This window comes from Podarcis liolepis (genome assembly GCF_965112155.1).
Source record: "Podarcis liolepis genome assembly, chromosome: 13".
In the NCBI taxonomy this organism is placed as follows: domain Eukaryota; kingdom Metazoa; phylum Chordata; class Lepidosauria; order Squamata; family Lacertidae; genus Podarcis; species Podarcis liolepis.
Genome location: NC_139573.1, coordinates 1,680,065 through 1,693,200, shown reverse-complemented (window position 1 = coordinate 1,693,200; position 13,136 = coordinate 1,680,065). Strand labels below are relative to the sequence as shown.

The 13,136-nt window shown below is 51.8% G+C and overlaps 1 protein-coding gene across 4 annotated transcripts in view; it reads left to right on the top strand.

The window, feature by feature from the left end:
- Window positions 1-13,136, top strand: part of KIF1C (kinesin family member 1C) — a 52,281-nt gene that overhangs the window by 31,069 nt on the left and 8,076 nt on the right. For all 4 annotated transcript variants that reach the window (XM_083472500.1, XM_083472503.1, XM_083472501.1 and 1 more), the window contains 11 exons: window positions 704-781; window positions 1,388-1,453; window positions 2,089-2,167; window positions 3,264-3,342; window positions 3,650-3,795; window positions 4,803-4,975; window positions 5,788-5,867; window positions 7,368-7,443; window positions 10,842-10,921; window positions 11,117-11,211; window positions 12,703-12,786. In XM_083472500.1, the coding sequence (XP_083328626.1) occupies window positions 704-781; window positions 1,388-1,453; window positions 2,089-2,167; window positions 3,264-3,342; window positions 3,650-3,795; window positions 4,803-4,975; window positions 5,788-5,867; window positions 7,368-7,443; window positions 10,842-10,921; window positions 11,117-11,211; window positions 12,703-12,786 (1,036 nt within the window). The remainder of the gene's footprint in view (window positions 1-703; window positions 782-1,387; window positions 1,454-2,088; window positions 2,168-3,263; window positions 3,343-3,649; window positions 3,796-4,802; window positions 4,976-5,787; window positions 5,868-7,367; window positions 7,444-10,841; window positions 10,922-11,116; window positions 11,212-12,702; window positions 12,787-13,136) is intronic.

Here is a 13,136-nt window from a genome sequence, read left to right as displayed (position 1 = left end):
TCTTAGAGTTGGAAGGGACCCTGAAGGTCCTCTAGTCCAACGCCCCCCGTGATGCAGGAATCTCAGCTAAAGCAGCCATCAGCCTCTGCATTGGCTCCCAGGACGTTTCGGAGCACAATTCAAAGTGTTGGTGCTGACCTTGGAAGCCCCAAACAGCCTCAAAGGCCCAGGAGACCTGAGGTCCAGCGCTGAGGGCCTTCTGGCGGTTCCCTTCCTGCAAGAAGTGAGGTTACAGGGACCAGGCACAGGGCCTTCTCGGTGGTGGCGCCTTCCCTGTGGAACATCCTCCCACCAGATGTCAAGGAAATAAACAACTACCTGACTTTTAGAAGACATCTGAAGGCAGCCTTGTTCAGGGAATGTGTGACATTTTAATGTATTTTTAATCTTTGTTGGAAGCCGTCCAGAGTGGCTGGGGAAACCCAGCCAGATGGGCAGGGTACAAATAATAAATTATTATTATTATTGTCATCATCATCATCATCAAATGAGAGAGGGTCCACAACCTCCCGAGGGACTCCACATCTATAAGGGAAGAAAATATATCTGTTTCTCTGCTGTTGTCTCCTCCTTTGATTCAGCATCTGGGACAAGGAGGGAGACAGGGGGTCCTGATCTCAAGTACCTACAGCACCACGGAACAAGGGAGGAAAGCCTCTCCTTCCTTCTTTCTTTCTTTCCTATCTGGGTCCTTTCTTTTCAGGTCAGCAAAATCAGCCTGGTGGACCTGGCAGGGAGCGAGCGGGCGGATTCGTCAGGAGCCAAGGGCACGAGGCTAAAGGTGAGCGCTCCGCCTCGCATGCCGATAAGCCGCCGTCTTGGCAACCTACAGCAGTGGTTGCCAAAGTGGGTGGTTTCCCTCCCTGGGGTGGGCGGTGGGATTATCTAGGGGGGACGCTAAGAAGCAAGAGGCCCGTGACTACCAGACTTTGCAAAGCTGGCATCGCCAGGTCAAGTTTGCTGAATTAATTGAGCTAAGTTGTATTAACTGGGTTCTGAATATATGGGCAATTATCTGTCACTGCTTTGCCTTTTGTAGGGTTATTTTCCTCAGTCTGTCGTGCAAACCGCTGTTCTGAATAATGCTTTTTTTATAGGGTAGGGGAGGTGGCACTGGGGGTGGGTATATGGAACCAGGAGGGTAGTGGAGTTCCCTAAAAGGTTTGGGAACTGCTGGCTAGAGTAAGACTCCCCTGACAATGGGGGTAATGTGTGCCTGCCATAGGGGGAGTGTGTGTGTGTGTGAGAGAGAGAGAGAGAGAGAGAAAGAGACAGGAAGACACAGGCAGGCAGGCAGAGAAGTTAATTCTAACAAGTTAGCTGTGATTCCTTCATTGCAGCTCTACAATTCTAAGATCCTGTAAATTATTTCCACCCACTTTTTCAGGAAGGCGCCAACATCAACAAATCTCTGACCACGCTGGGCAAAGTTATCTCCGCGCTGGCAGAGATGGTGAGTGACCCTCTTGTGAGCGAGGGGGGGGGTCCTTCTTCTTTGGGGTTCCAGGCTTAACCCATTTTTATTTTAACTTCCAAAGGCTTTAATCACCGATGCAATGCTTTCCTAGTGGCAGTTTCATTGATCTTTTTTTTTTTTTTGTAAAGTGCTCTTATTATACAAAATCAAACGGTGTGTTAAATTTTACGAAATAAATAAAATCAATACCTGGAATGCATTTATTTAAAAAAACCAGTAGGTTATAAATAACCACCTATGAATCTGGATAATAATCACACCTGTATACCTGTATACTAGAGAAGCACCTATATGGAATTGTAGTCATTTGCATTTTGACCAAACTGTGGGAGGCAGTGGAAGACAGGAGTGCCTGGCGTGCTCTGGTCCAGGGGGTCATGAAGAATCGGACACGACTAAACGACTAAACAACAACAAGTCATTTGCATATAAAGTGTTATGATACACATTTCCCCTTTTTATTTATTCCCTTTTTAAAGATTATTATTAATAATAATGCAAAATAAATAAAAACAGGGGGCAGGTGGTGTTATTGGATGGGGCGGAGGGCAAAGAGAGGAATCGTCCCCCCTTTTTTCAACTGCCTCCCTCCTTCTTGACCCCCCCCCCAGCAAAACAACAAGAAAAAGAAGTCCGAGTTCATCCCCTATCGTGACTCGGTGCTCACGTGGCTGCTGAAAGAGAACTTGGGTGAGTGTTTGGGGTTGGGATGTGAGTCAAGGTGTGGGGAAGAGGCGGAAGGTGTAGGGAATTTGAAAGCAGCTAGAGATGATTCTGGATGGATTTAACTTTTAAAATAAAAAAACCAGCCTCCCATCTATGACCCTAGATTGGAGGAGAAAAAGGTTCCCTGGTTTTGGGAGCCTCTGTTGCCGGTGGTGGTGAATAGGGGTTAGAGGGTCAGGACTAGGATCTGAGAGAGACCAGGGTCCACGTCCTCCCCCCACATGGCGGCCATGAGGGTCACCTTGAGTTGCGACCAGTCTTCTCTCAGCCTAGCCCACCTGGCAGGGCTGTTGTGGACATTAAATGAGGAGGTGGGGAGAAGCATGTGCAGGTCAAATTGAGCTCCTTGAAGGGAAAGGTGGCATGTAAATGAGACAGAGGGATAGATATAAACTGGGGGGGGGGACGCTGCTCCTGTAGGGTTGGAGATAATAAGTTTCCGTGTTCTCTGCCATTTTTCCTGCAGATTTCTAAAAATGTAGGAGCCTTTGCATATGGTCTATTTGCTTTCTTGGCCTTTCACAAAGTGTCAGGGAACTGACATCAGAGCGAGAGGTGAAGGGGAGGCTCCCGGATTCTGCAGGCGAAGGTCCCAGCACCAGGGGGAGAAGCAGCTTGGTAGAGGGGGAAGGAAATCAGCACAGCACCAGGGATAAAGGGGGGCAAGTGGGGGAAGCGGAGGGAGAGCTCCGGGATTCTTCTCTGGACATCAGTGAGGAGAGCACAGGTCCTCCACTACCCACACCCTCCCTGCGCAGAAGAATCCCGCGCAGTGAGAGGAGGAGGCGACTGGGAGTCAGACAGCTTCTATGCTGGAAAAGGTTTAAGAAACGCCTACAGACAGATTCTGCCAGCGACTGAGGCAGCCACGCTGAGATGGGCTGTGCAGTCAGAACGGTTTAACCAAGGCAATTAAGCCTAGAACGGCGGCAGTTTACGCACGAGCAACTCAAACCCATTACACAAAGGGTGGGGGGATAAACTAGGAAGTAGAAGCACTTCCAGCCCACCCTTCTCCCCTCCATTGACCTTCTCTCCCCTCCTTTTTATTATTTCTCAGGGGGCAATTCCCGCACAGCCATGATCGCTGCCCTCAGCCCGGCTGACATCAACTATGAAGAGACACTGAGCACCCTCCGGTGAGCTGAAGAAGCAGATAAATTGGGGTGGGGGGGCGGGGAGCTCTTGTCCCATTCTGTTCCCACTGCCCACCTCCTTCCTGGTGTAGCCAGAGAGTTTCCCCTCCATTTGGGGGTCAAAGACCACAGCAGCCCAGATATTCCCTTGCTGTTTCTCTCTCTTACACGCTCGTCTTCCCATCAAAGAATCATAGAATTGTAGGGGGTGGTGGAGAAGAGCTGTACACCACTTTGAACTCCTCGGAGAAAAAGGTAGGAGATAAATGCAATAAATAAATAAACCCCCCGACTTCCCCCCCCCATCCAGTTATGCCGACCGCACCAAGCAGATTCGCTGCAACGCCGTCATCAACGAAGATCCCAACGCCCGCCTCATCCGGGAGCTCAAAGAGGAAGTGGCCAGGCTCCGAGACCTCCTCTCTGCCCAGGGGCTCTCGGCCACCACCTTCGCGGGTAAGGGGGCAGGAGAGTGCCCCAGAGGAAGGGAGGGAAGGGGTGAAGTCTGAGTGCTGGGGATTTAGCTCCTGCCATAAAGGCAAGGGACGCGGGTGCGCTGTGGGTTAAACCACAGAGCCTAGGGCTTGCCAATCAGAAGGTTGGCGGTTCGAATCCCCGTGACGGGGTGAGCTCTCGTTGTTCGTTCCGTGCTCCTGCCAACCTGGCAGTTCGAAAACACATCAAAGTGCAAGTAGATAAATAGGCACCACTCCAGCGGGAAGGTAAACGGCATTTCCGTGCACTGCTGTGGTTGGCCAGAAGCGGCTTAGCCATGCTGGCCACATGACCCGGAAGCTGTACGCCGGCTCCCTCGGACAATAAAGCGAGATGAGCGCCGCAACCCCAGAGTCGGCCACGACTGGACCTAATGGTCAGGGGTCCCTTGGCAAGAAGCCAGGGCAAGTTCCCCGGTATTCTTCCATCAGGGTAGACGTTACACAAGGAAAGGGTGTGGGGGAGGGATGAGGAAAAAGGAATGAGGCTGATGTTGCAGCCTTGAGAACAGCTTGCAAACTCCCAAGTCCTGCAGATAATTTCAGGTGACACACCTAGGATTCTGGGGTAGAGAAGCTACTAGCCACAGTGGCTAAGTTCTGCCTCCACATTTGGAGGCAGCCGTGCATCCCATTGCCAGATGCTGGAAACCCCAGGAGGGGAGAGCGACTCTTCTGCCTGCATCCCATAACAGGCCCCTGGCTGGCCACAGAGAGAACAGGATGCAGGAGTAGATGGGGCCCCCTTTCGGCCTGATCCAGCAGACTCTTCTTATTCTCTTAAGCAATTTCTGCTCCTCCTTCTCTGACAGATTGAAATAATAGAGCAGCAGAGTTGGACGGGCCCCCCAAGGGTCATCCAGCCCAACCCCCTGCAGTGCCGCAATTGCAGCTAAGGAAGGAAGGAGGAAGAGGGTGCAATGGCTGGCTTCCTGTGTGCCTGATGGTGGTGTTTTTCCCACTCTGCAGGTGCCAAACCGGATGACCCGGGGGGTGGACTGGGCCTCCCCATCTCGCCCTTTGCCCCAAGTGAGGACTCCTCCCTCCTCCTGGAGCCCCTGCCCCTCAATGGGGAGTCTGAGTCGTACCCCGACATGGAGGAGGAGATGATTTGCACAGAAGAGGCCATGGAGAGGCTCCAGGTGAGATTGGGGGGCAGGCGCTTATCTCCAAACCACTCGGAAAGGGGGACTTGCATCTAACTAGCCTGCCCCAGGGAAAAGCCCCAGGCTTGGGAAAGCTGGAGAGGGGGTAGCGCGTCTTGAAGTGAGCTTACAGGGAACCAGGCAGAGGGCCTTCTCGGTAGTGGCACCTGCCCTGTGGAACGCCCTCGCACCAGATGTCAAGGCGATAAACAACTATTTTACTTTTAAAAGACAACTGAAGGTGGCCCTGTTTAGGGAAGTTTTGAATGTTTGATGCTGTATTGTTTTTAATATTCGGTTGGAAGCCACCCAGAGTGGCTGGAGAAACCCAGCCAGATGGGCGGGGTATAAATAATAATAATAATTATCATTATTATTATTGCTCTTCCTCCAACCCCTGACACACACACACACACAAACCCGTCAAGTGACCCAGTTGCCTCAACTGTTCTTCCCAAGGCTTGGTTTCCAGACCCTCAATTATCTCGGTCACCCTCCGTCCTCTCACCAAAGGCTTGGGCTGTCTTTCTAGGTGGTCCTGAGCTGAGGGTCCTCATTCCCACTTGTGTCCCATCAGACTAGCACATCTTCAAGCCTTTAGCCATTTCCCCACATCCTGCCGTTTCGAGCTTCTCCAATTCAGCGTCACTCGCGGCAGAAACTCTCTCTCACTACGACCTGCGGCCTCGTCTTTTCTGCGCCGCAGGCACTCGCTTATAACGGGCCGTAGGGAGTAGTTGGGCGGGGAATGGTGGTAAACAGAGCGGCTTTCCTCGCCTGTGCCCTGAGTTGCTTCCCTGTCCTCGTAGGAGACGGAAAAGATCATCGCGGAGCTCAACGAGACGTGGGAGGAAAAGCTGCGGAAAACAGAGGCCATCCGGATGGAGCGGTGAGTGGGATAAGCCCCTCTGGCATGGGGGTCTCCCTTGCAAATCCCCCCCTCCCCAAGCAAGAATGCTCGCTTGTATCTGAGCAGCGTGTAGTCTCTTTCCCTCAAGGAATGTGGGGAGTGCAAATATACTGGCTGGGGTGGGAAGGAGTTATAGTTCCAAACACCTGGAGGGCGCCAGGTTGGGCAAGGCTGTTGTAGGCAGACAAGGTGGTGTTTAGCTGAGTTTTGTTTTATCATTGATTTGATCTGTAGTGTTTACGCCCCTCCTTCTTTCTCCAAGGAGCACAAAGTGGCCTGGACTCGTAATCTGGTGAACCGGGTTCAATTCCCCTCTCCTCCACATGCAGTTGCTGGGTGACCTTGGGCCAGTCACACTTCTCTGAAGTCTCTCAGCCTCACTCACCTCACAGAGTGTTTGTTGTGGGGGAGGAAGGGAAAGGAGAATGTGAGCCGCTTTGAGACTCCTGAAGGGGAGTGAAAGGCGGGATATCAAATCCAAACTGCTGCTGCTGCTGCTGCTCTTCTTCTTCTTTTTCTTCTTCTTCTTCTTCTTCTTCTTCTTCTTCTTCTTCTTCTTCTTCTTCTTCTTCTTCTTCTTCCCTTCCTTCTCATTTAATCCCCCAAATATCAACCTGCGAGGAAGGTTAAGCTGAGAGAAAACAGTGACTGGCACCCAAAGTCACCGTCCAGTGAGCTTAATGGCCAAGTCGGAGGATTTGAACCCCGGTCCTCTCCCAGGTCCTAGTCCAACAACGTCACCACTATACCGCCACGGACTCAGCGAGTAGACACATTGAAATCCATTGATACAACTTAGTCACGTTGCTTATTTTTTAATGAGAAAAAGCTTGAGTTGAATGCCACCCACAGATATTAGCATGAAATAATTCTTCAAGCCCTTTCTGGCTGTGAAAACGGGGAATGGAAGCACTTTGAGCGTCAGCGGATGAATCATGCAAAGCCAAAAAGTGACATGAGCCAAACTACCGAGATAGACTGCCTCTGGACCTGGAGGTTCTGAAAGGCCATAAGAGCCTGGTTGCTGGATCAGGCCAATGGCCCATGCACTCCAGCATTCTCACAGTGGCCAAGCAGACGCCAGTGGGAAGCCTGCGGGCAGGATCCGAGCGCAAGAGCAACTTTCCGTTCCTGCGGTTTCCAGGAACTGGTGTTCAGGAGCATCGCTGCCTCCAGAGCCACCATGACAAATAGCCCTCCTCCTCCTCCATCAATTTGTTCCGTCCTCTTTTCAAGCCATCCATTTTGGTGGCCATCCCTGTCTCCTGTGGCAGGGAGTTCCAAAGTTCAACTACATGCTGCATAAAGGAGGACTTCCTTTCACGCGTCCCGAATCTTCCAACCTTTATTGGTTCATTCCTTTGATTCTCGCACAACCAGACACACACACAGGGCAGCCCTGCCCCTTTGAGAACTGCTGAAATGTTGAACCCGTCCCCATCTGAAACCTGCCTGTCTGTCTCCCTTTTCTCCCTGCAGAGAGGCTCTCCTGGCAGAGATGGGTGTGGCTCTCCGGGAGGATGGGGGCACTGTGGGGGTCTTTTCCCCCAAGAAGGTAAGCCTTGGTGTTGCAGTGACAGGCGTCCGTAGGCTTCACTGGGCACGGCTGGTGGGGGGAGGCCTGCGACTTGCCAAAGCCAGCAGAGGGGGCTCAGTCTTGCCCCATTTAAGCAAAAGCTTCCAAGGGTCTCCTGGGATGGAGCTGGGGTGGGGGGAGTCTTTTTCTATTGCCTGAGCCAGGGGTCAGCAAACTTTTTCAGCAGGGGGCTGGTCCACTGTCCCTCAGACCTTGTGGGGGGGCCGGACTGGATTTTTTGGGGGGGAAATGAACGGATTCCTCTGCCCCACAAATAACCCAGAGGTGCATTTTAAATAAAAGCACACATTCTACTCATGTAAAAACATGCTGATTCCCGGACCGTCTGTGGGCTGGATTTAGAAGGCAATTGGGCCGGATCCGGCCCCTGGGCCTTAGTTTGCCTACCCATGGAATCTGAGCCCTGTTGAAACCATCTCAGGAGCAAACATTCCACAATGAGTGCCTGGAGGCGGTTGGAGGATGGATGGCGGCTAATGGATTGAAGTTGAATCCTGACAAGACAGAAGTACTGTTTTGGGGGGACAGGAGGCGGGCAGGTGTGGAGGACTCCCTGGTCCTGAATGGGGCAACTGTGCCCCTGAAGGACCAGGTGCGTAGCCTGGGAGTCATTTTGGACTCACAGCTGTCCATGGAGGCGCAGGTCAATTCTGTATCCAGGGCAGCTGTCTACCAACTCCACCTGGTACGCAGGCTGAGACCCTACCTGCCCACGGACTGTCTGGCCAGAGTGGTGCATGCTCTAGTTATCTCCCGCTTGGACTACTGCAATGCGCTCTACGTGGGGCTACCTTTGAAGGTGACTCGGAAACTACAGCTAATCCAGAATGCGGCAGCTAGACTGGTCACTGGGGGCGGCCACCGAGACCACATAACACCGGTCTTGAAAGACCTACATTGGCTCCCAGTATGTTTCCGAGCACAATTCAAAGTGTTGGTGCTGACCGTGAAAGCCCTAAATGGCCTCAAAGGCCCAGTATACCTGAAGGAGCGTCTCCACCCCCATCGTTCTGCCCGGACACTGAGGTCCAGCTCTGAGGGCCTTCTGGTGGTTCCCTCATTGCGAGAAGCAAAGCTACAGGGAACCAGGCAGAGGGCCTTCTCGGTAGTGGCGCCCGCCCTGTGGAATGCCCTCCCATCAGATGTCAAAACGATAAACAACTACCTGACATTCAGAAGACATCTGATGTATGATATTTTAGTGGTTTTTTTTTGTTTCTATGGAAGCCGCCCAGAGTGGCTGGGGAAACCCAGCCAGATGGGCGGGGTACAAATAATAAATTATTATTATTATTATTATTATTATTATTATTATTATTATTATTATTTATTAATCCTGAACGGAGTCCCTAAGGCGGTTGGATGGTGCCTTGTACGCCTCCTTCTAGCAATTCCTGCAGCCAAATTTGTGCTCAGCGTCTTGCTCTGCTTTCCTTCGGACCCCCTCAACGAGGCCGAGAGCGAGGCCTTGTTGTTTGAGCAGCCCTGGACCCCCACATATACTGCCCAGGCCTGCACCCTAGGGGGGGGGTCACTTGGGTGCTGCTAACACAGCAAAAGCAACATGGCAAGCAACCGTCATGAGATCCCAATCTCTGCAGCCACAGCAGGCGCTGTGATTCTCCAGCAGTTTGACTTCACCCCTGGAGGTGCACTCCATTGTGTCTCGAGACAGACGGGTGCCGTAATTTCAGAGATAGGGACAGCTGCGTATTCCTGCATTGGACTGGGGGATCCTCAGGACCCCGTCCACTTTTATGCTTCTGTGAAATCAGCCTGTGGGAGGGTTTGCTGACCAGCTTAGTATCTTCTGTGTGTGTGTGTGTGTGTTTGCAGGCAATGGCCACAAGGTGGTGCCAGTTTCTCCCAGCTGATGCATTTGCAGCAGGCGGCTCTGGTCTGGGCAGTGGTTTTTAAAAGCCACTGGTGTGAAAATGCACCCTTTTGTTCTGCCCACAAGGGGGCAGCACCACTGTTCTTTCTCCCTCCTGGCCTCCTCCTGACATAAGAGCCCAGCTGGATCAGGCCCACAGGGGCCCGTCCAGTCCAGCATCCTGTCCTCACAGTGGCCAACCAGATGCCCCAATGGGGAACCCACAAACAGGATCCGAGCACAAGAGCAAGTCTTCCCTCCTGCAGTTTCCAGCAACTGGAGTTCAGAAGCATTGCTCCTGGCCCTGAATGACTCCCTGGTCCTGAATGGGGTCACTGTGCCCCTGAAGGACCAGGTGCGCAGCCTGGGAGTCATTCTGGACTCACAGCTGTCCATGGAGGCGCACGTTCTGTATCCAGGGCAGCTGTCTACCAGCTCCATCTGATACGCAGGATGAGACCCTACCTGCCCGCAGACTGTCTCACCAGAGTGGCGCATGCTCTGGTTATCTCAAGCTTGGACTACTGCCATGCGCTCTACGTGGGGCTACCTTTGAAGGTGACCTGGAAACTACAACTAATCCAGAAAGCGGCAGCTGGACTGCTGACTGGGAGCGGCCACCGAGACCATATAACACCGGTCCTGAAAGACCTACATTGGCTCCCAGTACGTTTCCGAGCACAATTCAAAGTGTTGGTGCTGACCTTGAAAGCCCTAAAGGGCCTCAAAGGCCCAGTAGGCCTGAAGGAGTGTCTCCACCCCCATCGTTCTGCCTGGACACTGAGGTCCAGTGCTGAGGGGCTTCTGGCGGTTCCCTCCCTAAGAGAAGTGAAGTTAAAGGGAACCAGGCAGAGGGCCTTCTTGGTAGTGGCACCCGCCCTGTGGAATGCCCTCCCAGCAGATGTCAAGGAAATAAGCAGCTATCTTATTTTTAAAAGACACCTGAAGGCAGCCCTGTTTTTAACACTCGATTGGGAGCCGCCCAGAGTGGCTGGGGAAACTCAGCCAGATGGGAGGGGTATAAATAATAATAATAATAATAATAATAATAATAATAATAATAATAATTGCTGCCTCCGACTATTGGGCATTGAAACATGTCACAGAGTGCGTGCAGAGTGGACCACACAGATGGAAACACTGAAGAGACGCAAAGATATCTTTGCAAGGTTTAATAACAACTTCCCAAACATACATCTTACATAGTGTCTATAATCGTCACCCGTCTGTCCACCAGGGCAGAGTAAGGTACATACTGCCCATTATATTCACAATTGCTGACACAGCTAACTACAGCGACTTATCAGACCTGCTACACAGCTGTAAAAACTAGGTCAGGATATGCACCCTGGCTTTTCAAGGGAAACAATAATGAACCCTAACATTTAAACAAACTATTCAGCACCGACCGTGGAGGGCAGGGCGTATGGCCGTGTGAAGGAGGGCTTCCGTTGATCTCTGCCTGCCTTTTGTCTTAACACAGACTCCACACCTTGTGAATCTGAACGAGGATCCGCTGATGTCCGAATGCCTCCTCTACCACATCAAGGACGGCATCACCCGGTGAGACCCTCAGGGCTGTGGCGGTTTTGTGGGACGGAGAGGTGAAAGGGGTCCTTCTGAGCTGATCCTTATTCATATTACTAATTAATTAAAGCTGTATTCGTACGAACAGCCCAGGGCAGCTCACAACAAAAAACATCTCCATCTCTCTCCCTTTCTCCCTCTCTCCGGGAACCCTTCCTTCTCCCCCTGCAGAGTTGGCCAGCAGAACGTGGACATCAAACTGACGGGCCAGTTCATCAGAGAGCAGCATTGCGTCTTCTGCAGCGTCACCAACGAGTCTGGAGAAGGTGAGCCGGGTGGTTTAAGGAGCACAGGCACCTTCGAGAAGTTGGAGGGCCGCCTCCCTTTGGGATCTCGAGTTCCTTTTCTGTAATAACTCCTCCTCCTCCTCTCCCATTTCTTTTGTGCTTGCGTGGAGCAGGGGGGCCTCGCCGTGGGGCCACATGCCAACAGGTACTGGGGTGTCTGTGGGTCCTGGCAGGGGTGCGGGGAGGTGTCAGTGTGTGGGTCCGCTGACTCTGGGGCCTGAGCTGCCTCCCACCCTCTCAGTCTCTCATGCTGTACGTCAGTGATTCCCAAAGCAGGAGTACTTAATGGTGGGAAGCAGCGCTAAGGGGCAAGAGAGTGGTGGGGGGTGGGGGCCACTGGAGGTGTAAACGGCTACCAGACTTTGAGAAGCTAGTATCCCTGGGCAAAGTGAGTTTAGGAAACCACATAAGAGAAAGAAAGTAAGTAAACACTTCCTGACAAGTAAGAGCTGTTTGGCTGTGGAAGGGACTCCCTGGGGAAGTTGTGGACTCTCCTTCCCTGGAGGTTTCTGAGCAGAGGTAAAGCAGTCCATCTCAGATGCTTTAGTTGAGATTCCTGCATTGCAGGGGAAAGGATTAGATGATTCCATGTAGTAGTTTTATAGAATCATCTTCACTATTATAAAATTATGAACTGTGTAGGCCAACCCTCAGCCAACGACCACAGGGCAGTTAGCAATACGAAACGAGAACAAAGAGTAATAACCATGGAATTGTAGAGTTGGCAGGGACCCCCAGGGGTCATCTAGCCCAGCCCCATGCAGTGCAGGAATCCCAGCTGACAGCCTGACATCATCTGCCAGCATGGTGTAGTGGTTAAGAGCGGTGGACTCGTAATCTGGGGAACCGGGTTCGCGTCTCCGCTCCTCCACCTGCAGCTGCTGGGTGACCTTGGGCCAGTCACACTTCTTTGAAGTCTCTCAGCCCCACTCACCTCACAGAGTGTTTGTTGTGGGGGAGGAAGGGAAAGGAGATTGTGAGCCACTTTGAGACTCCTTAGGGTAGTGATAAAGCGGGATATCAAATCCAAACTCCTCTTCTTCTTCATCTGCTCAGAAACCTCCCAGCGGAGGAGACCTATACCCCTGCCTCTTACTGTCAGAAAGTTCCTCCCAATTGGCTTTTGAATATGTGTGCTTTCGAATGTCACGCTTTCGAATTTTATCTTCCTTAGTGGGTCATGCAAGCCGCTCTTCTGAGCAACGCTTATTTTATAGGGTAGGGGCCCCTGGGGGTGAGTTATAGAATCAGGGAGGCCATTGGAATAGGTTCTCCTGTTTTTTCCGATCTCACATCCCAGTGGGGTCTTTTCCCCCTAGCAAAGCAACCCAAGAAGGCCTGGGTCCTTGAGTGGGGGGGGGGTAGAGAGGGTGGTAGCGGGTGCTGCTTGCTTCCTTACCACCACCACCCAGCCCACCCTTTCCGGGAAAGTGTGCCCTGACCTTTGCCTCCCCCTCCTCCCTCTTCCAGTGGTCGTCACCCTGGAGCCGTGCGAAGGTGCTGAGACCTACGTCAACGGGAAGCAGGTGCTGGAGCCGCTGGTGCTGAGATCAGGTCAGCTTTTCCCGAGTGGTGCAGTGAGCAATGGGCTCGATTTACCAGTTGCATTATTGGAATTCTGTGCTGCTTTCCAATCAAACGAACCCCGAAGCAGCTTGCAAACAATAAATGACAATAACGGAACAGTATAAATCACACAGTGCAATTAAGGAATCATCAGTCAAACCATTGTGAACTATAAAACACTGTTTGCAAACCGGCAGCTAAAAAATAAGCTGAACGTACCAATTACAGCATATGTCATATTAGCTGGTTCACAAATCAAAAAGGCATTTATAATGTATAAAACAGTAGTTACAAGATGACAACTAAAAAATAAGCTAGACACACACACATATCTCATT